This window comes from Phyllostomus hastatus, unplaced genomic scaffold (genome assembly GCF_019186645.2).
Source record: "Phyllostomus hastatus isolate PE091 unplaced genomic scaffold, TTU_PhHast_1.1 phas_scaffold_193, whole genome shotgun sequence".
In the NCBI taxonomy this organism is placed as follows: domain Eukaryota; kingdom Metazoa; phylum Chordata; class Mammalia; order Chiroptera; family Phyllostomidae; genus Phyllostomus; species Phyllostomus hastatus.
The window spans coordinates 9,573,229-9,589,379 of record NW_025334015.1 but is presented as its reverse complement, the minus strand read 5'-3'; the positions used below and the strand labels follow the sequence as shown (position 1 = coordinate 9,589,379).

At 43.0% G+C, this 16,151-nt stretch overlaps 1 protein-coding gene across 3 annotated transcripts in view; it reads right to left on the bottom strand.

Annotated features, from left to right (window-relative positions):
* Positions 1 to 643: 643 nt before the first annotated feature.
* PRDM10 (PR/SET domain 10) overlaps positions 644 to 16,151 on the bottom strand; it is a 99,115-nt gene continuing 83,607 nt past the window's right edge. For all 3 annotated transcript variants that reach the window (XM_045860307.1, XM_045860308.1, XM_045860309.1), the window contains 5 exons: positions 13,318 to 13,488; positions 11,625 to 11,765; positions 9,101 to 9,272; positions 6,116 to 6,219; positions 644 to 4,093 (listed from right to left, as the gene is read on the bottom strand). In XM_045860307.1, the coding sequence (XP_045716263.1) occupies positions 3,893 to 4,093; positions 6,116 to 6,219; positions 9,101 to 9,272; positions 11,625 to 11,765; positions 13,318 to 13,488 (789 nt within the window). In that variant the 3' untranslated portion in view covers positions 644 to 3,892. The remainder of the gene's footprint in view (positions 4,094 to 6,115; positions 6,220 to 9,100; positions 9,273 to 11,624; positions 11,766 to 13,317; positions 13,489 to 16,151) is intronic.

Here is a 16,151-nt window from a genome sequence, read left to right as displayed (position 1 = left end):
TACTATTAGTTCCTACTTTATGGATGAGGTAACAGCGGTTTCTCCAGTTTCATTGAGTACGCGGACTCCAGCCTAAGCCCCAGTGTGTTCCCATTTCTCTCTCCGGTCCCCGGGCCCTCGATGTTCGAAAAAATACATACAACGAAGAAATAGTTTTAATTAAACTGAATACGTTCCTCTACATCCCTTTCTTCTTATTCACTGGCTCTTAGAAAGGGTTCAGACAGCACAGAGACTCTCACCAGTGGTGCAGAGATCATCCTCAGTTCTTGATTTGGACGCATCTATGTCAGAGAAGCTGGAGGGTTCCCTAAATGTTACCGCCTTGTTGAAAAACAGTGGCTTCTTAATAAAGCCCCATCTCTGCTCCCCTGCTGGCTGCAAGCCTGCTTAGTTCCTGTTAGAAAGTTGGTAGGCTCTTGAACTAGAAACCACCAAGTGAATGAGCAGAACATCATTCCGCAGTCATCATTCATAAATTCTCTCACCTGGAGTCTCTGACCAGACTAGAGTGAATGAAACAGTCAAAACACTGTAGGTTCCAATAGTGAGAAATTAACAATCTCAGTAGCTCTTCCAGCTTCACACATACTAACAAGGAAGAAGTTTATTTAAAAAAATATTTATTAATTTTTACACCTGCTGAGTAGCACAAGACTATTAACACTATAACTCACTTAATGTACATTAAATGTTCACATTTAAATAACAGGATAGGGTCAACATTTTCAACTCATGGGTCAGCTAGCTTTAGCATCTCATGAAGTGCTTTTTCGCCCTAAGAGTTTTTCAAAGGATAATTGGAAATCAGAAAACAATTCAAGATCAAAACAATAGCTTTCTCCAGAGTTAACAGAAGTTTTTCATGATAAAATGTCTATTATGTGGGCACAAATCAAACAATAAAAATGTTAAATCTATATGTAACTCCAAAGTTTTCACACTGCACTGACTGCAGTCTACAGTGTCAATGTGTTTTAGGAAAGGAAACAATGTAACATTGGCTGCATACATTTTCCCCTCCAAATTGGGTCTTCAAGTGGCTTACAATCTGCCATCTCTTCAAATCCAAGTCCTTCTGAAAATCGATTCCCTTGGACAAATGTGAGGAATACCTGATCTTAAAGCAGTGTCATTTGGCTTGACTGCCACATGCCATCTCTGGTTGATAACATATCAATTGGTTTCAGAGTCTTTAATTCTTCCACATAAGGAAAGAAAGAAAAGAAAGAAAGAAAGAAAGAAAAAAAGAAAGAAAGAAAGAAAGAAAGAAAGAAAGAAAGCAAGCTCATACAGGAAAGAGACAAAGAGGTCCTTCCACATTTCCTTCTGTGTATTTTAAAACTTGAAATAACTGGCATAAAATGAACACTCCATTCAGTGACAGCTTTCTATTTTGATCAATGTTGCTCCTGAGGGGAAGGGAGGTACCTTGCTGATTCAAATTAAAAAGGACGCAAGAGGGCCAAATTTAAGGTATAAAAACTAAACTGGATCTTTGTGAAAGTCTAGTATTCTTCACCTAGCAAGTCTTTCTAGCCTGGACCCTAGGTAATTTACAGTCATTACAACATTGGACTTGTTGACCCAGAGTCTCTATTTTGTGATTCAGAGTCAATATTTCCTATTAAAAACACTGACATTACCTCTTTTTTACCAAAGATATAGAGTCCATTTTCAGTTTCTACAACATTTTCGTTGTATGTAACTTTCTCATCTTCTCTTGGGGCCCAAATTTTCAGGATAACTAAATGAATGAGATCTCAGAAATAAAGTGCAAAATCTACATATTAGTAAAGTTATTTCAATAGAACTGTTTACTTTTCAGAAAGGTTATCTTTACCATAAAGAAGCTACTACCCTTAATTTATAGAACCAGTTTTTACCCAGAAATGTAAATAAAATAAATTAGTGACTTCATTTGAAATTTTAAGTTAGGTTTTTCTGTCCTGGAGTGATCAATTCTACCATCAGTAATTATTCTAAAAGTGTGTTAATATATCACAAAAAGTTGTTAAAATACATACTGATCTCTGCAATGTTTTATGTGAACAGTTGGAATGTACAGTAAAAAGGAAGAAAATGTTTTCCCCATTGAATTCATAGCTATCAAAGAGGAATACATATAAGCAAAACTATCACTGAGGCAGATTTTTTTCCTTTCCCTACTAACAGTGTAATATTCATAAGGATTAGATTTCTTCCAGATCCCTTAACGCAGCGATTTTCAACTGGTGTGCCGCAAGAAGTGTTAAAGCATGCAATACCTGACTATTTAGTCTGGCACACTGATCTTTTTCCCCTTAGGTTGTCAAATTAAAAAATGACAACAGCCAACACAACAGTAGCCGTCTGGTGCAAATGCCCTGTCTTGAACAACAAATACACATATAGGTTGTATAATAATGAGTTGTAGCTTATTGGTCACATTGCATAATAAGATTGCATCTGATTGGCTAATTCTTGGTACTAGAAATCCTTATGTACAATTATAGGCACCTGATTTTTTAAAAAGTCACTTTGGAGCAAAAAGGGTAGGTAATTACTTTTTTTGTGGTAAATCAATCAAAATTATATGTATTTTTTTGGCAAATTTTTGCCTAATTGGCAATTTTTACCAAATTGGCAAAAATACATATTTTTTGGTGTGCCACAGAATTTTAGTAATTAATTTATGTGCAATGAGATGAAAAAGGTTGAAAATCACTGCCTTCACATACTATAAATGGTCCCCATGTTCTTATTTTCCCCTAAGTGTAAAGTTGGTCACACCAAAAGGTCCAGATGAGTTGTTGTATGTTTAAAGTAAAAGTGGTAAGAAATAAGGAGGGCCACCTTGCCATCCAATCTTGAAGAATGTTCATTTTAAGGAAGCATCAGAAATTCTAAAATACACTGAATGCTGTGAGTGAGGACTGAATGTACACCTGGGGAAAGGAATTCATCCTTCACCAATGACTGGTGAATGGGTCCTGCAAGGCAGGCAAGGTTTCAGTGCTTTTTACTTCATATATACACATATTGTCTCAGTAATTTTACTTGGTACCAACATCACCAATATCTCCTATACAACCACCCCAGAGAAGGGTTGGCAAAGCTTTACTGTAGGAGTTTCAATTCGGCCAACATCAAGCAATCTTTTCTCACACAGGGAGCCCACCGTGTGGAATAGTGAAATAAGATCTAGCAGAACACAGCATTCTGACCTAATCTGCTGAGGGCCAGAACCTGCACTACCAACAGCCTAACATGATTTTTTTTTTTTTTTTGCTAAAAAAGGCAAGATTTTTTTTTAAATCAGCAATAAGAAAAATTTAGATGACAGTTTTTCTTCAGAGCATCACTGTCAACCCTGTGTTTCATCATTGCTCTCTTCATATTCAATAGGCTCCCTTTGTTAAATCATGGCAAACTCAGAAGGTGACGCAGTTCTGACCTAACACACGCCCGTAAAATGCCCCTTCTCCTTTGGCGCCACAGCTTGGAATAAAGTCCAGTGGCCATGGACTTGTCACATCCTTTCTCCGCCTTTGGTACAAACACAATACACCACTTCATAGTTCCACAAAGGAAAAGTAAGGCTTATCAATGTGTTTAAAAAAAAAAAAAAAAAACCCTCAAGAGCAAGGTGAAGTTTCTCCATCTTGAAACCTACTTTCCACTGAAAGATCTCCATTCCATGACAGAAACTCCTAGGGTCTGAAGAGTCCTTCAGGTGAAGATGACTTTGATAAAATAAGCCCCAGTGGTTATATGAGCATAAAAACCATTACCTCCAAACTCTTGAGTGAATGATAAATCTGAAAAAAGAGTTATAAGTATCAGAAGCTTTCCAATTTACGAATGAGAGAAGACATGATGTGACTGCTTGATTCCAGCTCGAAGACAGAAATTAAGGTTTAGTGATATGCACTTCCCTGCCCCCACTCCCGCTGGTGGTGGTTGTGATGATGTACTGTGTGGCCTGCTGTGGGCTGCTGGTCTGGGGGTCCAAGTCACTGTGCGTAGTTGGCTGAGCCTGGACTCCCCCAGAGAGGGCAGAAGCTTGCTTGTCCTCCAGTTCTGGTTGGCTCTCTGATAACACATAATGACCCTGGAGCAGAAAGAAAGATCTTTAGAAATCAGGCCTAATGGGGGACAGGGAGTCTAGAGGGCAAACACAGGGAGTATGTAAAGGGATATTACAAGGGGAAGCTAAAACAGGCGCCTGTGGGAGATGCCTTATCAAAGTGTTTTAGAGAGAATGGACCCATCACAGTAATTGACTACAAAGGTAATTTAAGGGAACACCTTAGTTGTTCCACTGAAACATATAGTGAAGAACATCACGTACAGAAATTTGCATCACGGTGGTAACCCATAGGGCAAAAGAAACATTTGCATTGTGCTACTCCTTAGAATTTAACTTCCTAAAATAGGATTGCTATCTGTCAATTAAATTTTAAGATTAATATAAAATGGATCAAAGAAGAGTTGTTATCTAAAGTCTCATTAAAGAGGCAGAACAGCCCTCAAGACAAGTAGTCACGATCAATTGTTCCCAGACTTCAGAATTTCAAACACCAGCAAAATTAAAAGTAATGATAAATGGTTCCAAATTTTATTCTGCCAAGTAAAGACATTTTGAAATACTACTGTCAAATAAGAGATAGTTTAACACTCAAAGGCATAGGAAGAACACAATCTTAGGATAAAGTCCCTTACACATTGAACAAATTTAGCTTTATGAAAATATACATTGCCTTTCTATTTCCTCCTTTTTTCTCTGGCCACAGTATCTGTCTCAGAGACTGCAGCTAGCTATATCCTTATGTCAATGTTTTAAAGACAGAATGTGTTGGGTGGAAGGGGGATTGGTTAGCTACTAGACTGAGAACAAAAGAAGTCACGAAGGAAAACTCAAGCATTGGCCTTTCCAAGCACTGTCCAGGAAAGAGGCCATAGACAAATACCCATTTTATCTTGGCCCATGTGCTCATCAAATCAATTCCGATTACGACTTGGTGTCCCATGTGGCTCTTTCTTCAGCAGGAGGGAGATGGTCCTCAACCTAGGGTACGTGGACCCCTAGGTGGCCCCTAACTGGGCTTCCGAGAATCTATGGGCCCCCTAAAATGTACATTAAATTTGTGTGCATGTGAATTGTGGCAGAGGGAGGGGAATATCCTTGGCTACCATCAGGTTCCTGAATGAGTTCCTGGCCAAACAATGGTAGTCAGTGGGTCGCACAGATAGCAAAAATTTCACTGATCATACTATTTTACATTAGTTATGGTTTTCATTGACAGTAGTGTTATTCTGGATTTACACATAGCTCCTAAGTCTAGTTAATGTGAGTTTGGATGCTAAAAATGAGCTTTCAGTATGCCTTGGGGGGAAAATCAGGTTTTGAGGCCACGGGACTATCCTGGTATTCTTTGAGGCCTCTTGGGAAACATCTTCCCCTGGGAACACTCTAATATTCCCATCCACTTAAGAGTAGTTTTCTTCATTTAAATTCACATACTCTGTCTCCTAACAACTTAGAAGCAGGTCAGAATGAACCGTGAAGATAAAAACAGAGGTTGCAGTTATAATCAACATTGACTTGCCTAACCTAAATATCATAAAATAATGTATGGTAATGTTTCTCACCTTGGGATGGCTGAATTGTTTAAAATGGTTTAAAGGAGCCCTGAACAGATTGGTTATGCCATTCTTGCCCAACACAAGTTGATAACCAACAGTAGTGAAGAGTTACATACATTCCAAGAAGCACATCAAAAGGTGATCAATTATGAATTTATACACATATAGACCCAGGAGGTTCACTATAGTTATTCATGGGATGGGTATTTATCGAGCATTTACTATAGTCCAGCCTCCTATGCCAGGCACTGAGAATAGAGAGATAAAGACAAGACAAACCAGCTTTCAGGAAATCCATTATCTTCAGGGGAAACATAGATGGTAAACCAATAATTACAATAAACTGCAACAAGGGTTATAATATAGCTCCACAAGTTGTTATGGGCACACGGGGAGGCACTTCCAACTCAGACGTCGGCAGCTGGGGAGAAGGCGGGGGAGGGGCAGTGAGGTGGACAGGAAAACCCTCAAGAGCAGCACGGCTTACCGGAGTGACCGCCTTCACTTGGCCAGTGGTGACAGGAGTGGCCACACCACTATCGGTAATCACAAACTGTCCTGGCGGAAGTGTCATCATTTGAATTTCAGATGCTGAAAAACAGGAAATATCCCCATTTCAGCGGTCTCAGGTTTTACAACAAGATGTAGATCAGGGACCACAGTCCCCACTGAGACACTGTCATGGGTTTGTTTGCTGGGAGGGTCCTGTGATGACGCGATTTCTTGACGTAATAAAAGCATCTCTGGCAAGAACTGGTCACATGAGGTTAGTAGAGTTACCAAATATCGAAAACAATCACTGCATCTCCCTCAAATGCAGCTTCTGAAAACCCATAAAGACAAATACTCAACGATGTTTTAAAACCTTGAAGAAACAAAAACTTACCTGTTAGTTTAATATTTTATGTTTTATATTCACATTAGAATTAGTGGATTCACAAAGAATCCACTATTGTCTAGCGATCACAAATTGACCTAACTTGAGTTTTATTTCACCACCAGTCTTATTAAGGCAAATTAAAAACAAGGTTCACCAAAACACCCAGCTGAGTGTCTAAGTAATATTTTTGTACTACAAGGGACCAGAGCTTCCTGGGAAAACAGCTGATTCCAGAGCTGGGGCAGAAAACATAGAGTATGAACCTAGAATGTGTTGTCACACCAGCACGCAGGATGCCATAAAAGACTACAAGGTCACAAAGAAAAAACACAGGAGCCAATCCGAAGCTGCTCCCGCTAGCTAAAGACGGGACACCCTGAGCGTCACTAAGGACTACCACTGCCATGGTCTGACACACATCGGACGTGCCGGAAGTCAGGAGCATGTGGCAGTGCTAAGACTCACACACAGGCAGCCCTCACTGGGCGCTTGCCTCATCCCAGGAAACAACTCACGATTTTGGAAACTGGTGAAGAAAGGAGATGAGCCAGGTGTTTAAAGCAAGTTATCCCACCATTCCTACACAAACTGTATGTCAGCATAACCTGGTCATTGAGGTAAAATCATGTTCTTCAGTGCAGTTTTCTAGCTAATTAGTGTATAAAAACATAGAGCTGGGCGATGATGACTTTGCGATCCCTAAAGAAATAGTGGACCGAAGGCAACGAGAGGCAACCAGACACTGTGCCTCCTGGTGGAAACACGAACCACGAGCTAGGAAGTGTCAGGGAGAAACGGAACCCGACTCCGGCTGAGCCTCCAGATGGAACTGCTCGCCTGCAGGAAGTGAAAGGGACAGCAGAAAGCATCTTCAGTGATAAGCTAGGGACACCAACAGCAGCATCCATGTGGGGTTTTCAGAAATGTGGGATTGGGGGAAACTACAGTACCCATGACCCAGTTTCTTCAACACACATATTGCAACTCAAAAGACATAATCAATTGCAATGTCTGGCCCTTATTTGGAACCCAGTGTGAATAAACCAACTACCCAAAAAATTTATGAGACAATCACAGAAATATGAGCACTGACTGGATATTTGATGGTATTAAAAAATTACTGTCATTTATTTTTAGGTGCAGTCACAGTGCTGGAGTTGTGGGGTTTTTTTTTTAACATTCCCTGGGTTTTAGAGGCACATACTAAAATACTCACAGATGAAATGATATAGATTATTGTCTAGGTGGAGAACTGGGAGAGAATGGGGGTGGCTCAGAGGAGACACACTTGGCCTTGAGTTGGTAACTGTTGAAGCTCGATAATGAATGGGCCAGGGGACATCCATTACACTATTCTATTTCTGTATGTTCTAAAATTTTTCTTAATAAAATGTCTTAGTTCTAGAATCTTTTCTTCAGGTTAGGATGCTAGTTCATACTATTATCCCCATGACTGTGTTCATCAGTCTACATTTCTTTCATAGCAATTAAACTGAGTACAAATATCCATCTATTTACTAGGATTCTACTGGTATTTACCATGACTAGACTCAGCCCTCACTGGACCCACCAATATTTAAGAGAATAGACTGGAGGAATAACTAAATGGAAGAGTTGCAGCCTAATTCCAAGCCAAACCTATACAACACAGCCAAAGATCAATCACAACAGAGACAGACCCCCCACCCCATGCCCCACACAATAGCAGGGGAAGATCACCGCTGGCCTTCCTGCCTTCTCAGCCCCTGCTCCTCCTCACTGCTACTACTGAGGTCTGTTACCTCTATTCCTCTTCCTTCCGCATCTTCAGTCATAAAGGTCCCATGCTGTTCAGCTCATCCCCAAGCCTGTTGCCTGGTCTGACCTTTAGCAGCCAGCCTTTTACTGCTTCTGTAGCACTAATCTCTGGGCTTTGAAAACAACTACTCGTCTCTCTCCACTAGCTAATACTCTTTCCGAGCCACGGACCACCTCCTTAGGAGAGGAAGCCCAGCAGGGTGGGTTAGTGTATCTGGAGCCACTTGAGTTCCAAACCTCCATTCACAAGTTGTGTTCTTCAACAAGTTACTCTGCCTGAATACCTTATCTGTAAAAAACAAATAACCAGCATACTTACCCCACAGGTTGTTGTGAATACTGAACGTGTATACAGGTGGTTTAGGAACTTCCCTGGCACACAGTAAGAGCTTAATGAAAGCTGGCTAACATTGTTAGCGTGTGGTGTTAGTGATGTGAATGTTAATCTTTTGTACACCCAGGGTCTAGCACACTGACTGATATACAGGCATGCAATAAATATTGGTGGAAGAGACAAATCAATACTATCTACATATCCTACATCCATCTGTTCTACCATACACACCACCTGCCTACACTTCCTCCAGCAATGTCCCTAATGTCTACAAACTGGGTGGCTCTTGAGTGCTGCCTTGAATTATGTCACGAAACCCATGCAAGTACATGTACTACATGGCAAAGAAAATGGTCACTGATACTTGAATCTAGAAAATCCATCATAAAGCTGATGAAACGATGAACTATGGCTGCAGGTTCCCCACCCGTGACCTATAGCATTGCCCCCATATTTCTTACAGTAGCCACGGAAGGAATTCCAGGTGCTGGGCAGGTACGTGTGCTGCACAGAGGCGCCCTGCTGCTGCGGCTGGAGAGCCTGGCCTTGTGCGGATGCAGCGCCCTGTATGTGGGAGGGGCTGAGGCCCTGCTGAGACTGCTGGGCCGAGGGGCTCAGAGGCTGCCCAGCTACCTAGAGAGAAGGAGAAAGCAAGAGCAGAGAATTATGAATGCCCAATATGGTTAAGACTCACAAATAACTGAAGAAAATCAATCAGGCTAAACTGAGTTACAATATTCAAAGTACTATTGCTAAAATAATAATATTTTAAATACAAGCAGAATTAATGAAAAGTAATCATAACAATAAAATCCTACTTAATCTTCAAAGGATTATCTCCAAGGGTATCCAAAAATTAATTTCAGAAAGCTTATTAGAAGTTAGTTAAATGAAAGTAAATATAAATTATCTATATTACATGAAGTTAAAATAATTGAGAAGCTAATAACTTGCTTGTGCCATGGAGCTAATCTGTAACACAAACTGAAGTCACAGCTCCCGTCAAAGTGTCCTGACAGCCCCACAGAGTCAGTGGAGAGAAACACGGGGACATATGCGGACATCCGTGCAGACGCTGCCCCTGTCGCCCAGGTAAAGCCCGAGCTACCCCTCTGCCATTCACACCTGCCATGCTCCAGAGCCAACCTACCTTCCCAACCTTTCCCCCAAACCACATTTCCTGTATCCAACCTCAACAGTTTTCTATAATTATACCACAATTCCCCATCTCTGTGTCTGCATTCAAATTAGACCATGTTCAAATCATAATGCCTTCCCCAACAACCACGTCAAAATCATACCTCTCCTTCAAGACCTGCCTGATTCAAACACCACTTCTACAAAAATGTCCTTGATTCCCTGCTGACCATAACCTTCTGAACTCCCAGGACTTGTCCGCATGTCCACAGGGCTCTCGGACCCGGGCAAGAGGGACCTCTGCGGGGATCTCGGTTGGCCCTTCTCTGGCTGTGCCCCTCCTGCTCCCATGAGGCCAAATGAACGTGCCCACCTGGAATGTGTGTCCCCTCCCAGGCCTCGCTTTGGGGGCCAGAGCCCCCATTCCCTGTAGAAATGGCCCTGCACCCACTGCAGGGCCTTTATAAGCCTCTTCCTTGGGTCTGTACTCCACCAGGGTCCTGGCTTCTGGATGTGGACCGCTCTGAGGCATTTGGGCCCCCGAGACCTAGGAGGTGGTCGCAAGATCGCCGCTATTTGCAGAGGTGCAGACAACCACGGGATTGCCATATGCAGGGCTGCAAAGCTGGCATGTGGGTCAGGGTGTCTGTGTGGGTACTCGGGGCCCTGGGAGGTGCAGGGCAGACCCTGGGTGAGAAGAAAGGGGGAGTGGCCCTGGGGAGGTGGTCCCTGTGCTATCAGAGTCCAACAAGGAACTCGGCGGGGAACCTCCTGGCCCTCAAGCCTCAGGTTTCTTTGAGAGACTTAAAAGTGTGCTGCTAGTGGGGGTGGGAAACCTGGGGCCCCTGGGGAGAGAGGCCACCTGTACTGGGAGAGGGAATGAGAAAGCTCACGCTGGGAGAGGAGGGTGGCGAGGCGGCTGGGTGGCCCCCTCTCTACCACGCCTGCCCCCAATAAACAGGAAAGTAGAGAATGCACATGTGTGGCCCCTGCATCCCTACAGTAACTGGAAGGGCGAAGAGCTGGCAAAAGAGGGAGAAAGCCTTCCTCCCAGCTTCTTCCTGCGAGAGCTGGCAGCTGCTAGTGCCATCCATGGCGTTCGGCAGGAAACACAATTAACTTTGAATTGACACCATCCATGAACCATGTTATTTAGTATCAACTGCTACTTTACTTGTATTTCCCAAATTTGTCATTATAAAAGTACGTGTGTCAAGTAGGAAGCTAGAATGTATTTTAGTTAATGGTTGGTCAGCTTAATTCAAGACTTGTAAGCACTCCAACACATGGCATGTGGGTTGTCATTCGTACCCTCACCCTGGACCCTGCAACTGTCGGGGTGGGCCTGCGAGCACTTCCACGGTACAGTACCTTCCCTTCACATCCTGTTACGTGCACACTTGTGCCATCTCCCTACTAGACTCTAAGCTCCTTGAGGACAAGACCTAGGAAAGTTTCATGCAAACAATAAGGATTTTATAAGTTTTTTTAAATGGATCTAGCTAGGCTATCTTGATAATAGAATCAATATAACAAACAAATAATACTATTCAAAGTCACTGTTCTGAAATTATAGAAACAACTTAGCAGTTGCATTCTATTACCCGGCCATTAAGAACAGGAAGCAAAGACCGTGTCATCTCTAGGACATTGTATCAGAGGGCTGCATGTGGATAGAAGCCAGTCACTTAATGTGTGTCCATAATACCAATGTAAGAATTAAAGTCCAAAACAGCAACATCATTTCAATAGTCAAGGAGACTAGGTCTGAAGATAACGTCTCTTCACTCACTAACTTTTCGCCTGAGGCCACATTAACCCCTGTGAACAGTTCTCGGAGCTGTGTACCTGGGAGGATGAGGCAGCTGCGGCGGCGGGCTCGGTGACCTGGATGTGCTGCACCTGGATGGCGTGCTGGGTGTAGGTCTGAGGGTCATGGAGCTGGCCCACGTCCACGGTGGACTGCTGGGACTGGTGAGGGGAGGTGGCCTGGAGGGTGGGAAAAAACAAATACATTCCAATGGAGGTTATGGGGAATCTTTCCAGAGAAAAAGGTTGGCTAAACCAATATCCCAACAGAAATACAAGAAGAGATAGAACTTGAGATCCGGGGCTTCCTCCCAGATAGCTCACCCCTAAGCCAAGCTGGCAAACACTGGAGAGAAAGAGAGTTTTTAAAATTAAGCTCATAAAACATAAGCCACTAATACTATTAAATTCTGAAAGAAAAGGAACCAAAAGAAATATGGCTTTTAATAATAAGCAGCATGAGAAGCTCTCAGGAATTGAAAATCTTTTTCTCTTAAATTTCAATTAAATTTAATGACCTACTCTTTATGAGTTAAAAGACATCAAAGAAGAGAATTTGCTTACAGCCTGGCACTATTAACCCACCAGAACAGTGGTTCCTAACCTTTCACGCATCACAGACATCTTGGAACATTGGGCTGAAGTATGAACCCTTCCCCAGAACCACGTGCACACACTTCATATTACACGAGCAAGCCCGGGGAGTTGCAGGCTCCTCCCAAGCCTAAAACGAAGAGCCCTCCCGTAAGAAAGGCGAGATAAAGGTCAGGGCCATGCGACTTCCAGTCTCCTACTCTGGTGTAAGTGTCCAGTTTTCGGAGACCAAATTATTTCAAAGCAACAACTCTTCAGTTGGGCCTGCAGGACACCTGCTCAGCATAATTAAGTGAAACCGAGTTCTGGGGGCTCTTTCTTCTGGCTCCCTGATCAGCAAGAACGAGCTACTGATTCCTGGTAGAAGGAACACAGTTATACACTTAGATCAGCAATTCTCAACCTTTTTCATCTCACAGCCCACATAAACTCATTACTAAAATTCTGTGGCACACCAAAAAATGTTTATTTTGCCGATCTGACAAAACATAGGTATAATTTTGATTCATTCACCCAGGATGGCTAGTGTTGTATTGACTGCTGTCATTTTTTATTTGACAATCTCAGGGAAAAGAGATCAGTGCCCCTGACTAATTCAGCCCCATGCTATTTAGCCATGCATTACATGTTTTAAAACTTCTTGTGGCACACCAGTTGAAAATCACTGGTCTATGTAATAAGGTATTGACCAATATTCAAAGATTGGGTCAAAATGATTCTTTACAACCTCCCACTGATGTAAGCCACCTGATGCCTAGGTAAGGGCTTATCAGACTAGCTCCTCACCACGTAACGAACCTGGGTGATCAGGGTAAGGACTCAGAAGAGGCTCAGAAAGGGTCTGCACGGGGACGGTCCTGCAGCAGCACCACTGACAGTATGTGCCGGAGTCTGAACTCTCGGGACTGCTCTAGACAGAGATCTCTGATGCTACTAAGTCCAGAGCCCTTTGTAGGCTGTGGCAGGGAAGTTGTATAATGCCTTAGACTCAGAGTTTACACACAGAAGCCCACTGCATTGATAGGCAGAGTCCCACACCAGCTCTGGGAGCCGGCTGCTTTGGTTAGCCTTGGTGCCCTATTCGCTGGTGACAATATGGCATTCACGCAGGTCAAGGGAAATAAACGCAGTCCAGTACCGGGGCCACTTGCACCACTTGAAGCTGAATGTGCTGAGGCTGCTGAAGACCAGCTGTGGACTGTGACACAGGGATGTACTGGATCCTCTGGTAGTCCCCTTGCGGCGTTCGGTAATCTGTTGTTAAGGTCTGGGACAGTTCTGTCATGGCTTGAGTCAGCAGGTCTGTCGTCTACAAAATTGACACAAAACACATTAGTTGATAACGGTACTTCAGAGCTCTTAAATCCTACAGAAATTTAATTTGTATCACTGGTGGATCATGGAACTTACAAATTAGCCCTGAGCTCACATGGAAAAAATTCCAAAATGAGGAGATGATGGAAGATTTCCTATATATCTGTATCTCTCTGTCTATGTCAGGCCCCACAGAGTTAGCCTCAAGGTCCTAACAACCTTGCAGCCAATGAGCAGCACTGGAAATTTCTTTTTTTAATTATATTTTCTTGATTATGCTATCTCCTAATTTTTACCCCTTTGCTCCCCCTCCACCCAGCATTCCTCACTCTCTCAGGCAACCCCCCCACCGTTGTTCATGTCCATGGGTCATGTGTATAAGTTCTTTGGCTATTCCATTTCCTGTACTGTACTTTACATCCCCATGGCTATTCTGTAAGGACCTATTTATACCTCCAATTATAGGTAATAATAATCTCACCTTTTCACCCATTCCCCTAAACTCCCCTCCTACCTGGTAACCATCAAAATGCTCTCTGTATCCATGATTCTGTCTCTGTATTTGTTTTCTTAGTTTGTTCTTTAAATTTAATTGTTGATAGGTTTACATTTTTGCCATTTTATTGCTCATAGTTTTTATCTTCTTTTTCTGAAACAAGTTCCTTTAACATTTCATATAATAATGGTTTGGTGATGAGGAATTCCTTTAGTTTTTTCCTGTCTAAGGAGTTCTTTAACTGCCCTTTGATTCTAAATGATAGCTTTGCTGGGAAGAGCAATCCTGGCTGTAGGTCCCTGCTTTTCATGACTTTGAATATTTCTTGCCAATCCCTTCTAGTCTGCAAAGTTTCTTTTGAGAAATCAGCTGACAGTCTTATGGGAATTCCCCTGTAGGTAACTGACTGATTTTCTCTTGCTGCTTTGAGATAGTCTCTTTATCTTTAACCTTTGACATTTTAATTACAATGTGTCTTGCAGTGGGCCTCTTTACATCCATCTTGTTTGGGACTCTCTGTGCTTCCTGGACTTGCATGTCTATTTCCTTCACCAAATTAGGGAAGTTTTCTTTCATTATTTTTTCAAATAGATTTCCAATTTCTTGCTCTTTCTCTTCTCCTTCTGGTACACCTCTATCATGCATATGTTGGATCTCTTGAAGTTGTCCCAGAGGCTGCTTTATACTATCTTCATTTTTTTAAATTCATTTTTCTTCCTGTTATTCTGATTGGTTGCTTTTTGCTTCCTTATGTTCCAAATCATTGATTTGATTCTTGGCTTCATCTACTCTACTGTTAAATTGTTCTTTATTTCAATTAGTGTATCCTTCGTTTCTGACTGGATCTCTTTTTATGCTGCCGAGGTCCTCACTAAGTTCCTCGAGCATCCTTATAACCAGTGTTTTGAACTCTGCATCTGATAGATTGCTTATCTCCATTTTGTTTAGCTCTTTTTCTGGAGTTTTTTTCTGTTCTTTCATTTGGGCCATGCTTCTTTGTCTCCTCATTTTGGCAGCCTCCCTGTGTTTGCTTCTATGTATGAGGTAAGCTGCTTTGACTCCATGTCTTGGTAGTGTGGTCTAATGTAGTAGGTGTCCTGTAGGGTCCAGCGGCACAGCCTCCCCTATCACCCAAGCTGGGTATTCAAGATACACCCTTTGTGAGGGCTACGTATATCTTCTGCTTGAAGTTGAGGCTTGGCTGCTGTCAGCAGTTCAATGGGAGGGATTTACCCAGGCCAATCAGCTGTAAGAACTGGCTATGACCACTTACCACCACCCTCTGCTCTCCATGGGGGGTCAGTTGTGCAGGGGCAGCGTGGTGGTACTCTGATGTGGTCTATAGCTGTCCACTGGGTTCACTGGCCCTGGGGTTTCCCAGTTAGTGTAGGCCATGGTCAGCCCCAACCTTCGTTTTGCCTGAGGCACCCTGCCTGAGCTATAAAGCAATCTGTAATGGCTGCCACTTGTGCTGGGCTTGGAGATTCCCAGGCAAAGCTATGAATTTAGCCTGGCTACTGCTAGGGCCAGGCCTGTGGCTGAGGCCAGCTGTTCCTTGTTTGAGACGATTTAGGAAGTTATGAAGCATGAGCCATGATCAGTTATTCATATGGAAAAGTAGCTTGGGTGGGCCTGTAAGTTGGGCGGGGCAGAGTCTCTAGGGATCTCCAAGGCAGGTCAAGCTGTATTAGCCAGATTGACGGAGTCTCAGATATGGTGCCAGCTTGCTGGCTCCGTTCAGGGAGGGTTTAGAAAAGGGACAATGGCCTCTGATCGCCTTGATGCCAGACACTTCAGTTCCTCCCTGTATACCACTGGTGCCTTTCAAGCTGCTACTCCGGTGCTAGGGAGTGAGTCTGAATAGATGAGTCCATGTGTGGGTTCTTTAAGAGGAACTGCTTGGGGCTCCAGCAGTCTCTTCCACCAACTCAATCCCTGCTGATTTTTGCAGCCAGAAGTTGTGGAGACTTATCTTCCTGGCACTGGAACCCTGGGCTACGGCACCTAGTGTTAGGCTGGAACTCCTTACTCCAGAGATATCCCTCCTGAATTTTTATCCACCACACGTGGGTGAGGGACCAGGCCTCTGCACATCTTCACCCCTCCTACCAGTCCAGATGGACGTGGTTTCTTTAATTCCATAGTTGTCACACTTCCATTCA